An 18194-nucleotide genomic window follows, 5' to 3' on the forward strand; every position below is an offset into this window, starting at 1 on the left:
GTAGGGCGCTGGTTGTAGATACCTTAACAGTAGGGCGCTGGTTGTAGACACCTTAACAGTAGGGGCGTTGGTTGTGGATACCTTAACAGTAGGGGCGCTGGTTGTTGACACCTTAACAGTAGGGCGCTGGTTGTAGATACCTTAACAGTAGGGGCGCTGGTTGTAGATACCTTAACAGTAGGGGCGCTGGTTGTGGACACCTTAACAGTAGCGGCGCTGGTTGTAGATACCGTAACAGTAGCGTCGCTGGTTGTGGACACCTTAACAGTAGGGGCGCTGGTTGTGGATACCTTAACAGTAGGGGCGCTGGTTGTGGACACCTTAACAGTAGGGCGCTGGTTGTAGATACCTTAACAGTAGGGGCGCTTGTTGTAGATACCTTAACAGTAGGGCGCTGGTTGTAGATACCTTAACACTAGCGGCGCTGGTTGTGGACACCTTAACAGTAGCGGCGCTGGTTGTGGACATCTTAACAGTAGGGCGCTGGTTGTAGATACCTTAACAGTAGGGCACTGGTTGTAGATACCTTAACAGTAGGGGCGCTGGTTGTGGACACCTTAACAGTAGGGCGCTGGTTGTAGATACCTTAACAGTAGGGGCGCTGGTTGTGGACACCTTAACAGTAGTGGCGCTGGTTGTGGACACCTTAACAGTAGGGCGCTGGTTGTAGATACCTTAAAAGTAGCGTCGCTGGTTGTGGACACCTTAACAGTAGGGGCGCTGGTTGTGGATACCTTAACAGTAGGGGCGCTGGTTGTGGACACCTCAACAGTAGGGCGCTGGTTGTAGATACCTTAACAGTAGGGCGCTGGTTGTAGATACCTTAACAGTAGGGCGCTGGTTGTAGACACCTTAACAATAGGGGCGCTGGTTGTAGACACCTTAACAATAGGGCGCTGGTTGTAGATACCTTAACAGTAGGGCGCTGGTTGTAGATACCTTAACAGTAGGGGCGCAGGTTGTGGACACCTTAACAGTAGGGCGCTGGTTGTGGATACCTTAACAGTAGGGCGCTGGTTGTAGATACCATAACAGTAGGGCGCTGGTTGTAGATACCTTAACAGTAGGGGCGCTGGTTGTGGACACTTTAACAGTAGGGCGCTGGATGTAGATACCTTAACAGTAGGGCGCTGGTTGTAGACACCTTAACAGTAGGGGCGTTGGTTGTGGATACCTTAACAGTAGGGGCGCTGGTTGTTGACACCTTAACAGTAGGGCGCTGGTTGTAGATACCTTAACAGTAGGGGCGCTGGTTGTGGATACCTTAACAGTAGGGCGCTGGTTGTAGATACCTTAACAGTAGCGGCGCTGGTTGTGGACACCTTAACAGTAGGGCGCTGGTTGTGGATACCTTAACAGTAGGGCGCTGGTTGTGGACACCTTAACAATAGGGGCGCTGGTTGTGGATACCTTAACAGTAGCGGCGCTGGTTGTAGATACCTTAACAGTAGGGCGCTGGTTGTGGATACCTTAACAGTAGGGCGCTGGTTGTAGATACCTTAACAGTAGGGCGCTGGTTGTAGATACCTTAACAGTAGCGGCGCTGGTTGTGGACACCTTAACAGTAGGGGCGCTGGTTGTGGATACCTTAACAGTAGCGGCGCTGGTTGTAGATACCTTAACAGTAGGGGCGCTGGTTGTGGACACCTTAACAGTAGGGCGCTGGTTGTAGATACCTTAACAGTAGGGGCGCTGGTTGTAGATACCTTAACAGTAGGGCGCTGGTTGTAGATACCTTAACAGTAGCGGCGCTGGTTGTAGACACCTTAACAGTAGGGGCGCTGGTTGTGGACATCTTAACAGTAGGGCGCTGGTTGTAGATACCTTAACAGTAGGGCGCTGGTTGTAGATACCTTAACAGTAGGGCGCTGGTTGTAGATACCTTAACAGTAGGGGCGCTGGTTGTGGACACCTTAACAGTAGGGCGCTGGTTGTGGATACGTTAACAGTAGGGCGCTGATTGTAGATACCTTAACAGTAGGGCGCTGGTTGTAGATACCTTAACAGTAGGGGCGCTGGTTGTGGACACCTTAACAATAGGGCGCTGGTTGTGGATACCTTAACAGTAGGGCGCTGGTTGTAGATACCATAACAGTAGGGCGCTGGTTGTAGATACCTTAACAGTAGGGGTGCTGGTTGTGGACACCTTAACAGTAGGGCGCTGGTTGTAGATACCTTAACAGTAGGGCGCTGGTTGTAGATACCTTAACAGTAGGGCGCTGGTTGTAGATACCTTAACAGTAGGGGCGCTGGTTGTGGACACCTTAACAGTAGGGCGCTGGTTGTGGATACGTTAACAGTAGGGCGCTGATTGTAGATACCTTAACAGTAGGGCGCTGGTTGTAGATACCTTAACAGTAGGGGCGCTGGTTGTAGACACCTTAACAGTAGGGCGCTGGTTGTAGACACCTTAACAGTAGGGCGCTGGTTGTAGACACCTTAACAGTAGGGCGCTGGTTGTAGATACTGTTACCTTAACAGTAGGGGCGCTGGTTGTAGACACCTTAACAGTAGGGGCGCTGGTTGTAGACACCTTAACAGTAGGGCGCTGGTTGTAGACACCTTAACAGTAGCGGCGCTGGTTGTAGATACCTTAACAGTAGGGCGCTGGTTGTAGATACCTTAACAGTAGGGCGCTGGCTGTAGATACCTTAACAGTAGCGGCGCTGGTTGTGGATACCTTAACAGTAGCGGCGCTGGTTGTAGACACCGTAACAGTAGCGGCGCTGGTTGTAGACACCTTAACAGTAGCGGCGCTGGTTGTGGACACCTTAACAGTAGGGCGCTGGTTGTGGATACCTTAACAGTAGGGCGCTGGTTGTAGATACCATAACAGTAGGGCGCTGGTTGTAGATACCTTAACAGTAGGGGCGCTGGTTGTGGACACCTTAACAGTAGGGCGCTGGTTGTAGATACCTTAACAGTAGGGCGCTGGTTGTAGATACCTTAACAGTAGGGCGCTGGTTGTAGATACCTTAACAGTAGGGGCGCTGGTTGTGGACACCTTAACAGTAGCGGCGCTGGTTGTGAAAGACAGGTTTTTTTCTACTTTCTGGGGTGAGACGAAGCACAGTGGTAAAGCGTTCGCTTGATGCGCGGTTGGTTTGGATCGATCCACGTCAGTGGGCCCATTTTTCGCCCCAGCCAGTGCACGACTGGTAAATCAAATGACGTGGTATGTGCTATCCTGTCTATGGGATGGTGCGGGTGTCTTCTCTAAGACTATATCAAAATTACCAAATATTTGACATCCAATAGCCAACGATTAATAAATCAATGTGATTTAGTGATGTTGTTAAACAAAAAAAACTTCTACCGTCTACCTTGGGTATGCAAAGTCATTCCTTTTACGACTGATGCATGCCATATCATTTTGATATGCCTTGCTGTCATGGTCAAACTGACATATATAACAAGCAGTCTAGCACTAGGTGATGTTAATTTTTACAGAGACAGAGAGAGAGAGAGAGAGAGAGAGAGAGAGAGAGAGAGAGAGAGAGAGAGAGAGAGAGAGAGAGAGAGAGAGAGAGAGAGAGAGAGAGAGAGAGAGAGAGAGAACCGTGCTACGTCTGGATCTGAATCCATAGTGTTCGTTATTAAGCAATGTGTGGGGCTCAAGACACCACAAGTCTACGGTTGATCATTCGCTCCATGGTTTCACAGATGCAACTTGTCAAAGCAACAAGGTAATATGTGGTAGGATTTGTGGGATCCTTACCAGGCTTGGGCATAGGAATAATAATTGCTTTTCTCCAATCAGACGGGAAGTCACCAGAACATCAGACGAACACATACGGCATAGTATTAACTACATACATGGTGTATATATATTTATGGTGCAAGTTGGTGCTTTCTCTTTTAAATTGTTTTTTTCTTCTTTTTAAAAAAAAACCTCGACCGTTTGCTAGTGTGCGCATGTATGGGTGAGCGACACTGTTATATAAATTTCTAAAAGAACAACAGAACAGCCCAAAGAAATAAAACATTTTTATTTATAAAATATCTTAGAGCCTTAATATATACAAGAGCCTCTTGGTGCATACACATTTACCAATAATAATAGGCCTACATAATAACAATTCTTTGTATTATTCTTCGGAAAAAGTAGTGCGATTTTTCAAATATTGCTAGAGCTTAGAATATTTGAGGTAGGGCACTTTGTCTTTTTAATTTTAAAACAAATTTCTTCAGTAGTTTTATTTTAACCTTGCTTTATTCACTTGTTCGAAAACAATCTCCTCATTGTAGATTTCAACTGTGTTTTTTAAAATCAAGCTTGCCTTTGTGGTCTATTTTTTCCAGTTTCGTAGGTTTTGTTTGGGTTGTTGTTGTTTTTTTGTTGGGTTTTTTTTGGGGGGTGGGTTGTTTTTGTTGGGGTTTTTTGTTTCTTGTTTGGTGGGGTGGAAGGGTGTGTGTATTTCTTTTTTTTTTTTTTTTTTGTTGTTTGTTTGTTTGTTTGTTTGTTGTTGTTTTGTTTTTGTGTGGGTTTTTTGTGGGTTTTTTGTGTGTTTTTTTTTTTGGGGGGGGGGGGTGGTTAAAAGTGATTTTAGCTTTCTTTTAATAAAGTTTGCTAATATATATCCGTATCCATTGGTTTTTCTTGGTTATACGCAGAAACTGGTTTTCATTTGAATCCTTCACATTTATATCATTGTTAACATTTCTATTTTGCCTCATTAACATGTTCCATTTTTTCTTCTGTTTAGATATTCCAAATTTGTAGTTTCGTTTGATCTCACATGTGTGATAATTTTTTGTGTGTATTTTAATCCATTGGTTCCTTTCCTGAGAACAGCTGGTCCTTATACAAGCTCAGTCTTGATGGGTACTACCCAGTAACCAACCCTCACGGAATAACAGTCATAGACATTATCATCAACATCACCCAGCAAATGTATCTTCACCTATCTACCCGATATAGAGATCTCATTTGAATATTATGCATATTTTATAATCATCTTGTTCTCAGGTTTACTGGTGGAACTGTATCTTCTTTTTCTGTATTTTGCTCAGGGTTTCTTTTTCGTTTCTGTTTTCCTAGTTTCACGTCTTCCTGGACAAACAGTCATTTTTTTGTAATGTTCCTTTTGTTTCTTATCGGTGGTGGACTGTTTTATTGTAACATTTGGTTCGTTGTGCCTTTTAGTTACGCTTTCATTGATGTTGGTTTTTTAATAGTCTGTTTAAGAACCTCTGGTTCATTTACTTTTTGACTAGTCTCTTTGGCTCCTCAAGCCTGTACTTTTTACCTTTCTGTTTGGGTCCTTCATACTCTTTACTTTTTGACCTTTGTGTTGGGTTCCTCATACTCTTTACTTTTTGACTTTTGTGTTTGGTTCCTCATATTCTTTTACCTTTCTGTTTGGGTTACTCATACTCTTTACCGTTTGACCTTTGGGTTTGATTCTTCATACTCTTTACTTTTTTACTTTTGTGTTGGGTTCCTCGTACTCTTTACTTTTGGACCTTTGTGTTTGGTTCCTCGTACTCTTTACTTTTTGACCTTTGTGTTGGGTTCCTCGTACTCTTTACTTTTTGACCTTTGTGTTGGGTTCCTCGTACTCTTTACTTTTGGACCTTTGTGTTTGGTTCCTCGTACTCTTTACTTTTTGACCTTTGTGTTGGGTTCCTCGTACTCTTTACTTTTTGACCTTTGTGTTTGGTTCCTCGTACTCTTTACTCTTTGTGTTGGGTTCCTCATACACTTTAACCTTTGTGTCTGGTTCCTTGTACTCTTTACTTTTTGACCTTTGTATTTGGTTCCTCGTATTCTTTACTTTTTGACCTTTGTGTCTATTTCCTTATACTCTTTACTTTTTGACCTTTGTGTCTGGTATGTGTCTGTAATAATACTCTTTACCTTTTGACCTTTGTGTTTGATTCCTCATACTCTTTACTTTTTTACCTTTGTGTCTGATTCCTCATATTCTTCACTTTTTGACATTTGTGTCTGGTTCCTCATACTCTTTACCTTTTGACCTTTGTAACTGGTTCCTCATACTCTTTACTTTTTGACCTGTGTGTCTGGTTCCTCATACTCTTTTCTTTTTGACCTTTGTGTCTGGTTCCTCATACTCTTTACTTTTTACCTGTCTGTTTGGGTTCCTCATACTCTTTACTTTTTTACCTTTGTGTTTGGTTCCTCGTATTCTTTACGTTTTGGCCTTTGTGTTGGGTTCCTCATACTCTTTACGTTTTGACCTTTGTGTTGGGTTCCTCATACTCTTTACGTTTTGACCTTTGTGTTGGGTTCCTCATACTCTTTACGTTTTGGCCTTTGTGTTGGGTTCCTCATACTCTTTACGTTTTGGCCTTTGTGTTGGGTTCCTCATACTCTTTACCTTTTGACCTTTGTAACTGGTTCCTCATACTCTTTACTTTTTGACCTGTGTGTCTGGTTCCTCATACTCTTTTCTTTTTGACCTTTGTGTCTGGTTCCTCATACTCTTTACTTTTTACCTGTCTGTTTGGGTTCCTCATACTCTTTACTTTTTTACCTTTGTGTTGGGTTCCTCGTATTCTTTACGTTTTGGCCTTTGTGTTGGGTTCCTCGAACTCATTACTTTTTTACCTTTGTGTTGGGTTCCTCGTACTCTTTACTTTTGGACCTTTGTGTTGGGTTCCTCGTACTCTTTACTTTTGGACCTTTGTGTTTGGTTCCTCGTACTCTTTACTTTTGGACCTTTCTGTTTGGGTTCCTCGTACTCTTTACTTTTTTACTTTTGTGTCTGGTTCCTCGTACTCTTTACTTTTTGACTTTTGTGTCTGGTTCCTCGTACTCTTTACTTTTGGACCTTTGTGTTTGGTTCCTCGTACTCTTTACTTTTTAACTTTTCTGTTTGGGTTCCTCATACTCTTTACCTTTTGATATTTGTGTTTGGTTCCTCATACACTTTACATTTTGACCTTTGTGTCTGGTTCATCGTAATCTTTACTTTTTGACCTTTGTGTTTGGTTCCTCATACTTTTACTTTTTGATCTTTGTGTCTGGTTCCTCATACTCATGTCTTTTACTTTTCTGTTTGGCTTCTCTCGCTTTTGTGATTTTTTTGGTTGTTGTTGTTGTTTAACTTTCAGCATCGCTTCACTTGCACGTTTTCTTTATAAACTTTCTATTTGGTTCTTCTTGCCATTTTAATGTTTTATCTTTCACATGCAATAATATGGAGTTACTGTACATCTGTTTACAAACGAGTCACATCTATCTGACTTGCTGTTTTGTCTTGATCGTCTCAGTGATAGTGACAGGTTTGTTAAACACAATTGTTTTATTTTGTTTGTTTTCGGTCTTCAAACTAGTAGAATTCTAGGCTTTATTATCTTCAATCGCCTTTTTTATTAGTCCAAAATATCCCAGAATTCCGTTTTTCAATGAGTCAAGTACACGATAATTGTTTTCTAAGTAATATTTGTTATAAAGGTCATAACCAGTTTCACTAGCTTTAGCTTCATCCTCACTAAATCCACCTTCATCATCATTAACTTCATCTTCATTCACACTAACTTCATCCTCACTAAATCCACCTTCATCATCATTAACTTCATCTTCATTCACACTAACTTCATCCTCACTAAATCCACCTTCATCATCATTAACTTCATGTTCATTCACACTAACTTCATCCTCACTAAATCCACCTTCATTCTCACTATCTTCATCTTCATCCTCACTATGACCGTCTGACTCATCTTTATTTTCACTTGAATGCGTACTTTGCAGTTTCAAAGAAATCGTTGCCTTTTGTGGACTGCCTTGTTGTATATGAACACTTTGGTGATCGTCTGCTTGGAGTCCTTGTTGCGAATTCTTGTTCGAACCTTGGCCAGCTACATGTACGTCTACATGCCTGTCAACCTTAATTACAACAGCTTCGGGATGTTTTCGTTTGAAGTTAATAGCCTCCAGTCGAGCTATGATAGCATCTAACCCATCTTCTAACTCACCGTATTGCTGTTTTTGTGGATATTTCCCACTGACATCTGAAATATATAAAACTAAATTAAATATCACGTTTCCTGGATAATTTTATAGATATGAAAATCAAAATATGTCTAACAAATGCCGAAGGATGGATAATAAACCAAATTCATTACCGATATGGTTAAAAATATCTTGGTTCATATCAAAGTGAAATGTCCCACTAGAATGTCAAATGGGATGTAACATTTCGACGTCACACGATGACGTCATCGATTGGTGCACTACAACCTTACAGAAACGCCAAACAAACGAGTTGAGTGATATTTTTAACAATATGGGTAATAATTATAGGATATTAAACGAGCTTCCATTTGGTATCATGTTTATGACCAGAGTGAAATAACTTTCAGTTGTCACGAGTTTTAGTGAGTGGCAATGAAATTATTTCACGAGGGACATAAATATGATTCGAAATGGCTGCAAGTTTAATACCCTATTTATTACCCATAATCGATCTTAATTTATATCACTCAACTCGTTTGTTTGGCGTTTCTGTAATGTTGTAGTGAGCTAATTGATGACGTCATCGTATGACGTCAAACTAATACGTCCCACTTGGCGATCTACTGGGAGGTATCACTTTGATATGTACCAAGATATTTTTAACCATATGGGTAATAATTATAGGATATTATACGAGCTTCATTTCGTATCATGTTATGTATCGAGTGAAATAACTTCCACTTGTCACAAGCTTTAGCGAGCGACAATGGGGGAAATTATTTCACGAGGGACATAAACATTATTGGAAATGGTAGCGAGTTTAATATCCTATTTATTACCCATAATCGATCTTAATTTAGACCACTTAACTCGTTTGTTTGGCGTTTCTGTAAGGTTGTAGTGCGCCAATCGACGACGTCATCATCGTGTGACGTCGAAATGTTGTGTCCCACTTGGTGTTCTAATGGGATGTATCACTTTGATATGAACCAAGATATTTTTAACCATATGTTTATTTCACTCGGAACATAAACATGATATGAAATGGAAGCTCGTTTAATATCCTATAAGTATCTACCACATTGTGACCTTAACTGAAATCATGTTCCAGAAATTGAAGTATTTAAACTGAAATCTGTTCTTTTTAGCTTCATTGTCAGAACTGTTACCTTCATTCTTACTAGTTCATTGTCAGACATTTTATTTAATTTTTCCTAGCTTAATTTTAAGACTTTTTACCGTCATTCTTACTAGCTTCAATCTCAGAATTTTTACCTTCACTTGTAACTGGTTGTTGTGGGACATCAGCAGCAGCCAGTTGTTCATCACTTGAATGCGTACTTTGCAGTTTCAGAGAAATCGTTGCCTTTTGTGGACTGCCTTGTATATGAACATTTTGGTGATCGTCTGCTTGGAGTCCTTGTTGTGAATTTGCGGTCGAATCCTGGTGAACTACATGTATGTCTACATCCTTGTCAACCTTAATTACAACAGGGCTTTTAGCTTTGGCATTATTTCGTTTAATGTCAATATCCTTCAGTCGAGCGATGTTAGCATCTAACTCATCATAAATTTGTTTTTGTCGATATGTGCCACTGACATCTGAAATACATAAAACTAAATTAATTATCCAGTATCCTGAATAATTTTATAGCTATAAAAATCAAAATATATCCAGCAAATGCTGAAGGATGGATGATAAACCAAATGTATATATCACATTGTAAAATCATTTTCCAGAAATTGATGTATTGAAACTGAAATCTATTCTTACTAGCTTCATCGTCATACAGTTTACTTTCATTCTTACTTGCTTCATTGTCAGACGTTTTAATCTTCATTTTTACTACTTTCATTCTCAGACCTTTCACCTTCATTCTTATTAGCTTCATTATCAGACCTTTCACCTTTATTCTTATTAGCTTCATTGTCGGACTTTTTAACTTAAATCTCACTAGGTTCATTGTCTAACTTTTTACCTTCATTTTTACTAGCTTAATCGTCAGACTTTTTACCTTTAGCTTCATTGTCAGACTTTGTACCTTCATTCTTACTAGCTTCAATGTCAGACACTTTACCTTCACTTGTAACTGGTTGTTGTTCTTCCTCATTTCCAGGTGGCCGAGGTTCAGCAGCAGCAGCCAGTTGCTGTCCATCACTTGGATGCTTATGTTCCAAGTTCACAGAAATCATTGCCTCCTGTGGACTGTCTTGTTGTATATGAACACTTTGGTGATCGTCTGCTTGTTCATCACTTGGATGCTTATGTTCCAAGTTCACAGAAATGCCTCCTGTGGACTGTCTTGTTGTATATGAACACTTTGGTGATCGACTGCTTGTTCATCACTTGGATGCTTATGTTCCAAGTTCACAGAAATCATTGCCTCCTGTGGACTGTCTTGTTGTATATGAACACTTTGGTGATCGTCTGCTTGTTCATCACTTGGATGCTTATGTTCCAAGTTCACAGAAATCATTGCCTCCTGTGGACTGTCTTGTTGTATATGAACACTTTGGTGATCGTCTGCTTGTTCATCACTTGGATGCTTATGTTCCAGATTCAGAGAAATCATTGCCTCCTGTGGACTGTCTTGTTGTATATGAACACTTTGGTGATCGTCTGCTTGTTCATCACTTGGATGCTTATGTTCCAGATTCAGAGAAATCATTGCCTCCTGTGGACTGTCGTATTGTATATGAACACTTTGGTGATCGTCTGCTTGTTCATCACTTGGATACTTATGTTCCAGATTCAGAGAAATCATTGCCTCCCGTGGACTGTCTTGTTGTATATGAACACTTTGGTGATCGTCTGCTTGTTCATCACTTGGATGCTTATGTTCCAGGTTAAGAGAAATCGTTGCCTCCTGTGGACTGTCGTGTTGTATATGAACACTTTGTTGATCGCTTGCTTGTTCCTCACTTGGATGCTTATGTTCCAGGTTCATGAGAAATCGTTGCCTCCTGTGGACTGTCTTGTTGTATATGAACACTTTGGTGATCGTCTGCTTGAAGTCCTTGTGCATTTATGATCGAACCCTGGTGAACTACATGTACCTTTACATTCTTGTTAACCTTAATTACAACAGGACTTTCAACTTTGGGATTGTTTTGCTCAATGTTAATATCCTCCAGTCGAGCTATGATAGCAGCTAACTCATGATCTTGAAAATGTCGTTTTCTTGGATATTTGCCACTGGCATCTGAAATACATAAAACTAAATTAAATATCACGTTTCCTGAATAATCCTATGGATATGAAAATCGAAATATGTCCAACGAATGCTGAAGGATGAATGATAAACCAAATGTATCTCCCACATTGTGATTTTATCTGATATGAATCAACATGTAGGGTGTATACAACCAAATCAAATTCTATAGACGACAATAGTAACATGTGGATAAACTCCTACCTGCAGCGTATATCAATCGACATAAACGCAACGGATATAAATACTACCACCCCTCACCCTTAAAGTGAATCAGAAAACATTGGGGGTGAAGCTGCTCATTTCAGAGATAACGGGTAGCGTCTATGACTACCCTAGTTCCGCACAAAATTTTAGTACTTTTTTTTACAGGTACCCAAATATGTTTCAAGCACAAGGCTGAAAGATGAAATAAAATTGCATACATTGTTTTGCAAAGATGCAGCTATCTTGTTGTTTTTTAACGACCAACACACTCACATCTATCACCAATCAGTGCACCTCGAACTTTAACCCAGCCAGAAGTTATTTGGTTTAGTACTACCTGTAAGCATTCAATCATTTTTCAGAAATTGCAGTGTTGAAACTGAAATCCATTTTTACTAGCTTCAGTATCAGACTTTTCATTTTCAGTCTTACTAGCTTCATTATCATATTTTTATTTGATTCTTACTAGCTTCATTTAAGACGTTTTCCCTTTGTTCTTACTAGCTTTATTGTCAGACTTTTTATTTCATTCTTACTAGCTTCAAAGTCCGACGTTTTTAACCTTCATTTTTACTAGCTTTATCGTCAGACTTGTTACCTTCATTCTCACTGTTAGGATATATGGGGTTAATCATTGTTAGAATATATGGGGTTAACTTTAAATTCGTACTTCAAGTTCAAGGGGGTAAAGTAAGCCATATAAAATAGTTTCTACTTGGGAGGGAGATACTGGTCCGGATGTGTGTAATTAGCAAACCCGTGTCTCTCTCAGTGCTGAGATAAAGAGTGTTTATGTTTAATTGTTGGCACCAGGGAGGAAGGGCTAACTTTGTCAGCACACATTAATTTGCATACTGTTTTCTTTGCTTGTTTTATATATTGCTTTAGTTAGAAATAAAATCAGTTTTCACTTGGTCTCTTTGGTTGTCTGATGGTGTCAGAGGTGTAGTGATCTTAGAACTTAACACTCACTAGCTTCAATGTCAGACTTTTTACCTTCAGCCAGTTGCTGTCCATCACTCGGATGCTTATGTTCCAGTTTCAGAGAAATCGTTGCCCTCTGTGGACTGTCGTGTTGTATATGGACACTTTGTGGATCATCTGCTTGGAGTCCTTGTTGTGAATTCTTGGTCGAATCCTGGTGAACTACATGCACGTTTACATTCTTGTCAACCTTAATTACAACAGAACTTTCAGCTTTGGGTTTTTTTCGTTGACTGGTAATATCAATAGCCCGAAGTCTGGCTATCACCGCGTGTAACTCATCATAAGCTTGAAAACGTCGTTTTCGTGAATATTTGCCAATGACATCTGAAATACATGAAACTAAATTAAATATCACGTTTACTCAATAATAATATTATAGATATGAAAATCAGCATATGTCCAACGAATGATGAAGGATAGACGATAAGCCAAATGTATCTATCACATTGTGATTTTACCTGAGATCTCACGACACAGTTCACTTCTGGGTGAGAAGAAGGAAATGCTTTATTTAACGACGCACTCAACACATTTTATTTACGGTTATATGGCGTCGGACATATGGTTAAGGACCACACAGATATATAGAGAGGAAACCCGCTGTCGCCACTTCATGGGCTACTCTTTTCGATTAGCAGCAAGTGAACTTTTATATGCACCATCCCACAGACAGGATAACACATATCCGGCCTTTGATATACCAGTCGTGGTGCACTGGCTGGAGCGACAAATAGCCCAATGGGCCCACTGAAGGGGATCGATCCCAAACCGACCGCGCATCAAGCGAACGCTTTACCACTGGGCTACGTCCCGCCCCCCTTCTGGGTGAGAGTTCATTCATCACGATCCACTATAGTTCCACGTTGTGGTTCACATATTCACTTCTAGGAATTGGGGAAGAATTAAAACAATAGGTATGTTTAATGGTAAGCCTTCTGGCTGTATTTTGCCCATGTTGTTTTGTAATGTTGTGCATTGACTTTTTGGGACATTTGTGTACAGTGCAACAGCCAGCCAGAGTGAATTGGTTAATGAACCACCTGTTCGGACCGGTACTACAGCCAGATGCGGTCATATAACAAAAAACTGAGATGGAAATGTTCTCAATATTTGAGTGAAAATAAATTCTTATATAATGTATGTTAGCAATGGTGTAAGTTATTAGTGCCAACGAGAACCCGTTCTATTGGTAACATTCATTTGAAATTGGGCAATTTAACATGGGTTTCAATGGCAGATGACACCATCGCTGTTGCTACAAAGTGGGGGTGGGGCACATGCCCCCTTGCCCCCCGCTTTCTACATTAATGATAGTTCATAATTTATAATTACAGGTATAGACAACGTATTTGGGTATAAGCACAAAATGCAGTAAAAATTAATAAATGAATAGGTGGATGGATGGATGATGGATTGATGGATGGATGAATGATTATGAATGAATGCATATTCTCAATAATACATGATGAATTTAATGTACCTCGTTTTGGCCTTTCTCCGACCGCAGCTGAATTGCTTCCTGTGACCACTTCCATTGTTCTTTCCTTAAAAAATAATTAGGCAAGGTTTTTTTTGACTGGTCTGCATATAGTATTCAACGATATTTAATGCATGCTATTGTTTAATATCAGAAGGGCACTTCAATGAAAATTGTAAATAAATTGTTAAAAAAAGGGTCTTTTTTTTTTTTTTTAGGGGGAGGGACAGGTCCCCTCTCTTGGATCCGCCCTTGACGTCTACGTGGAAGGTGCAGCCTATGTGGCAGTAGCCGGTTTCTTTTCTTAAACACTTTAACATAATGTTATAATTACTATTAAATAGTGCGCTGATGTATTCTTTTTAAAAACGTATCTATTTCCCACCAACGGTAACTTTTTCTTTTAAATATGTAATAATGCCTTTTATTTGAAAAGTGGCCCTTTATTTATCTGTAGAAAAACCCCACTATTACTGTGTCTTGATTCTTTTTGCGCTGCCTCCCCACTTATTTTGCACTAGATACGGTCCTACTAAGCTACTTACCCGTGCAATGGGTCTGCCATGGCTGGTTGTCACAAGTAAAAGCGCGAGTATCAATACTTTTATTGCCATCTCACTTCATTAACCTGAAACACAACAATATTTGTCAAATTGTGATAGGTCTGTTAAATGTATTCCTTAAAACTGAACAACTATCGTTTTAATTTTAATATAATTGTTCCAGGTTTGTCAGTTTGGTTGGGGGGTGGGGTGGGGGGAGGAGGGGGCATCGTGGGGGGGGGGGGGTGTTACGTATTAAATGTGTCACTTTCTGTTGTGTTCTGACACAAAATACAAATTACTTTACATATTACTTTAACGCTTCCTCGGTTACTAAATGTATACATGTCTACCATAATACATCTCACAATTAGGAACATGGGCGTATGCAATGTATTTTAAATATATATTTATACCCCCCCCCCCCCACACACACACACACAAACACCCCCGACACACACACACACACACACACACCTATATTTATTTATTTTAAAAAAACTTCTTTTTTTTTTCCCCAGTCGATTCTGACCTATTTTGGAATGTCAAGATTAGTGGTGTTGTTAGACAAAAACAAAAAACAAACAACCTTTAAATTTTATACCAATCTTGACACTGACTTCTATGACTGGATTAGGCCTACATCTTGTACCGGCTAGTGCACTACGACCGGTATATCCAAAGGCCGTGGTATGTGCTATCCCATGCTACTGATGGAAAAATGCAGCGGGCTTCTTCTCTAAGACTATATGTTAGAATTACCAAAAATGTTTGACAAGCAATGGCCGATGATTAATAAATCAGTGTACGCTAGTGGTGTCGTTAAACACAACGAACTTTTACCTTATTACAACCTTTCCTTGACCCTTATTCCCGTGATGACCATGACCATGTCATAAAATAAATGTTACGAATTAAAATTATTTCATATTAAAAGTAAAAACAATTGTGTTTTAATAGGAGGTTCGTGTTTACATTTCAGAATACCTTTGTATGTACTCTACCACATGGTAAAAAGCAAATACGTTTATTACTTCCCTTTAAAGTATCTAATATCAGGCCGGTACGCAGAAATTTATATGGAGTGGGTGGGTGGGGGGGGGGGGGGATGTACTTGACGGCCCACAGGGCCGGAGTTGCTAGGGTATTTCGCCACCCCCACCCCCACCCCCACCCCCCTGCGTACGGACTTGAATATTTAAACCTAAACAATATTTGTAATGAGTCGCATTACTGAGTTCTGCTCTGTTATTGTTTAATATACCAAAATATCGCCATGATGTCGCTATACATACGTGTAAGCTACTATTAACCCATGTGTCTTTCTTGTAATGTACAGAAGGAAGGGAAAAAAAGGAAAACAAATCTATAAAAGTTAACTAAGATGTTTCTTTTGCATAAGCGTATAAGACATGGAATGGGAGAGGAGGGTCACAGACACACACACACACACACACACACACACACACACACACCAGTGCTGGAGTCAATATTTGAATTCGGACAAAAACGATGGAAACATCTTAGCATAATGAGCTGGTCTGAAACCTTTTCAGAATGTATTTCCACCAATCTACTCACAATATTAAAATAAAAATCAATATAGAAATGCGTAGTTATCCGTTTGCATCCCTGTATAGCAGTTTGTTTGTTTGTATGCTAAAAATGTGAATTAACGTTGTTATCCAGATGCGGGCATATTCGTTTTAATTCGATCCCATCCCCCCCCCCCCCCCCCCAAAAAAAAAAGAAGAAGAAAAGACACAAAGAAGAAGATGAGCCCTACGCAGCTTTTGTGTTGTGTTATTAAAAGAGTTATTATGGTTACATACCTTATTGCTGTATTTACGCAAATATCGTCAATAGGATTCTGACGAAGTCCATCTATGACGTCATGAGAACGTACCCATGGCATCATCGGACGTTTTAGCACGCTATCGCTAGTCCCTGACTGGCAACCGGAATAAACACGAAAACAGATGAATGAATGAACTAATGAATGAACGAACGAACGAACGAACGAACGAACGAACGAATGAATGAAGTTTAGCGACACTCTAGCACAAAAATACACATCGGATGCGATGATGGGTTCCATACCTTCCGATTCTGACCGACTCCTCACTGGCGTAGGAAGCGGGGAGGGGGGGGGGGGGTGGGGGGTGGGGGGGGGGGTTTGGGGGGGGGCAAGGTAGAATGTGCCCCCCTTTTCAGATATTTTGCTTTATATTTGCTTTATAATAGTGTAAAAGTGTAAATATAAAAGTGTGCCCCCTCACCTTTTTCGGCACCTTCCTACGCTACTGCTCCTTAAATATACGAACTGTTATTAGGGAGGGAAGGACCCCGGAGTCGGTCAAGAGTTATGTAATGCTTACGAAACAAATGTCTCATTTTTATTTATGTTTTAAGTAGGCCTAAAAAAGCAGTCATGACATTCTGTTCTTTAAAAAATTATTATTATGAAAAATAAGCGTTCTTTGTTGCAAAGATGCCTATCGAAAACTCCTATATCAATATACGCATTTAAAAAAAAGTGTGTTACCAGAATTACCACAAAAATAAAACTGAGTGTTTCTATTTCTATAACAAAACAATACAAAATCAGTGAAGACATTATTGGTGGACTAGAACAGGCAATGATGGGGTAGAAGAACACTTAAGACATTTAGGTTATATAACAATCGATTGACGTTTAAGCATGGCAAAATGTATAAAGTTAGCTAGATTAGACAAAATTTAGTTGAATTTTTGCATATTTTGCCATCTATTGTATATTTTTGACAAATGACGCATCCTTAAATCGCGATACATTGGACATATTAAAACAAAATGGTATTAATTTTCAATAATTTGCATATTACAGAATTCACAAATCCAGTATTCAGAAGGCATTTGGTTATATCTGCCAGTTTCACACAAAAGGTTTTTTATCTTATCATCGGCTATTGGACGTCAAACATATGGTTATTCTGACACTGTTTTTTAGAGGAAACCCGCTATCGCCACATAGGCTACTCTTTTACGACAGACAGCAAGGGATCTTTTATTTGCGCTTCCCACAGGCAGGATAGCACAAACCATGGCCTTTGTTGAACCAATTATGGATCACTGGTCGGTGCAAGTGGTTTACACCTACCCATTGAGCCTTGCGTAGCACTCACTCAGGGTTTGGAGTTGGTATCTAAATTAAAAATCCCATGCCTCGACTGGGATCCGAACCCAGTACCTACCAGCCTGTAGACCGATTGCCTAACCACGATGCCACCGAGGCCAGTTCACATAAAAGACGACGAGAACCCCATTCTACTCAAAGCAATCCGTAATGTTGATGATGAAATGAATGATAAATAATTTTCACACATAAAATGTTGTTTAAATTTATTATAATGGTTTAGTTTTGACAACTGGTGGTGCTGATCATTCCACTTTTGGAGATAAATATCATCAATACGCTGCTTAATGTTAACAAAAGAAGGCACAATAAAACTTTGATTTAAAGGGAAACACCCTAGTTTTTAAACACTAAGGAATATTTTTGACTATTAGAGCCATTTTTGATAACTGAAATCATACTTTACTTAGATTTTATAGTTTAGATTATCCATTTCCGTACATTCAACAACGAAAGTTTAGCAAATATCTTTTATGACGTCTAAATTTGCCATGGTTGAATAAACTTAAAAGAAAACCAGGTCCTCCTGTTGTGTTAAGGCAAAGGTTGATGAGTTTATGTTGTTTGTAAATGGTAAACATTTCAGATGTGAATACTAATTAATACAAATAGGTTAATTAATAAATGTTATGCCATTTCTTTTAACATTAGCTAAACCTTTGTTGTTGAG

The 18194-nt window shown here is 39.7% G+C and overlaps 3 protein-coding genes across 3 annotated transcripts; all 3 read right to left on the reverse strand.

Annotated features, from left to right (window-relative positions):
- Positions 1-4457: 4457 nt before the first annotated feature.
- Positions 4458-10183, reverse strand: LOC121382372. The gene is made up of 4 exons (XM_041511958.1): positions 10003-10183; positions 9200-9526; positions 6609-7980; positions 4458-5651 (listed from the first exon to the last, which is right to left on the reverse strand). The coding sequence occupies exons 1-3, from the start codon at positions 10115-10117 to the stop codon at positions 7307-7309; spliced, it is 1116 nt and encodes a 371-aa protein (XP_041367892.1). The 5' UTR covers positions 10118-10183; the 3' UTR covers positions 4458-5651; positions 6609-7306.
- A 17-nt stretch (positions 10184-10200) lies between these two features.
- Positions 10201-10689, reverse strand: LOC121381500. Its single transcript, XM_041510821.1, has one exon. The coding sequence runs from the start codon at positions 10687-10689 to the stop codon at positions 10201-10203; it is 489 nt and encodes a 162-aa protein (XP_041366755.1).
- LOC121382367 lies at positions 10237-16245 on the reverse strand. The gene is made up of 5 exons (XM_041511954.1): positions 16182-16245; positions 14353-14435; positions 13811-13874; positions 12340-12654; positions 10237-11127 (listed from the first exon to the last, which is right to left on the reverse strand). Exons 2-5 carry the CDS (start codon positions 14419-14421, stop codon positions 10856-10858), a joined length of 720 nt encoding a protein of 239 aa, XP_041367888.1. The 5' UTR covers positions 14422-14435; positions 16182-16245; the 3' UTR covers positions 10237-10855.
- Between the last annotated feature and the right edge of the window lie 1949 nt (positions 16246-18194).

Source organism: Gigantopelta aegis, chromosome 9 (genome assembly GCF_016097555.1).
Source record: "Gigantopelta aegis isolate Gae_Host chromosome 9, Gae_host_genome, whole genome shotgun sequence".
NCBI classification, from domain to species: domain Eukaryota; kingdom Metazoa; phylum Mollusca; class Gastropoda; order Neomphalida; family Peltospiridae; genus Gigantopelta; species Gigantopelta aegis.

Coding starts and splice junctions, on each gene's coding strand:
- LOC121382372 (XM_041511958.1), bottom strand. CDS start 10,117: ATGATTTCTGTGAACTTGGAACATAAGCATCCAAGTGATGGACAGCAA. Junction 9,527..10,002: donor ACAACCAGTTACAAGTGAAG/GTAAAGTGTCTG, acceptor TATGTATTTCAG/ATGTCAGTGGCACATATCGA. Junction 7,981..9,199: donor ACAACCAGTTACAAGTGAAG/GTAAAAATTCTG, acceptor TATATATTTCAG/ATGTCAGTGGGAAATATCCA.
- LOC121381500 (XM_041510821.1), bottom strand. CDS start 10,689: ATGATTTCTCTGAATCTGGAACATAAGTATCCAAGTGATGAACAAGCA.
- LOC121382367 (XM_041511954.1), bottom strand. CDS start 14,421: ATGGCAATAAAAGTATTGATACTCGCGCTTTTACTTGTGACAACCAGC. Junction 13,875..14,352: donor ATGGCAGACCCATTGCACGG/GTAAGTAGCTTA, acceptor TTATTTTTTAAG/GAAAGAACAATGGAAGTGGT. Junction 12,655..13,810: donor CGGAGAAAGGCCAAAACGAG/GTACATTAAATT, acceptor CATGTATTTCAG/ATGTCATTGGCAAATATTCA.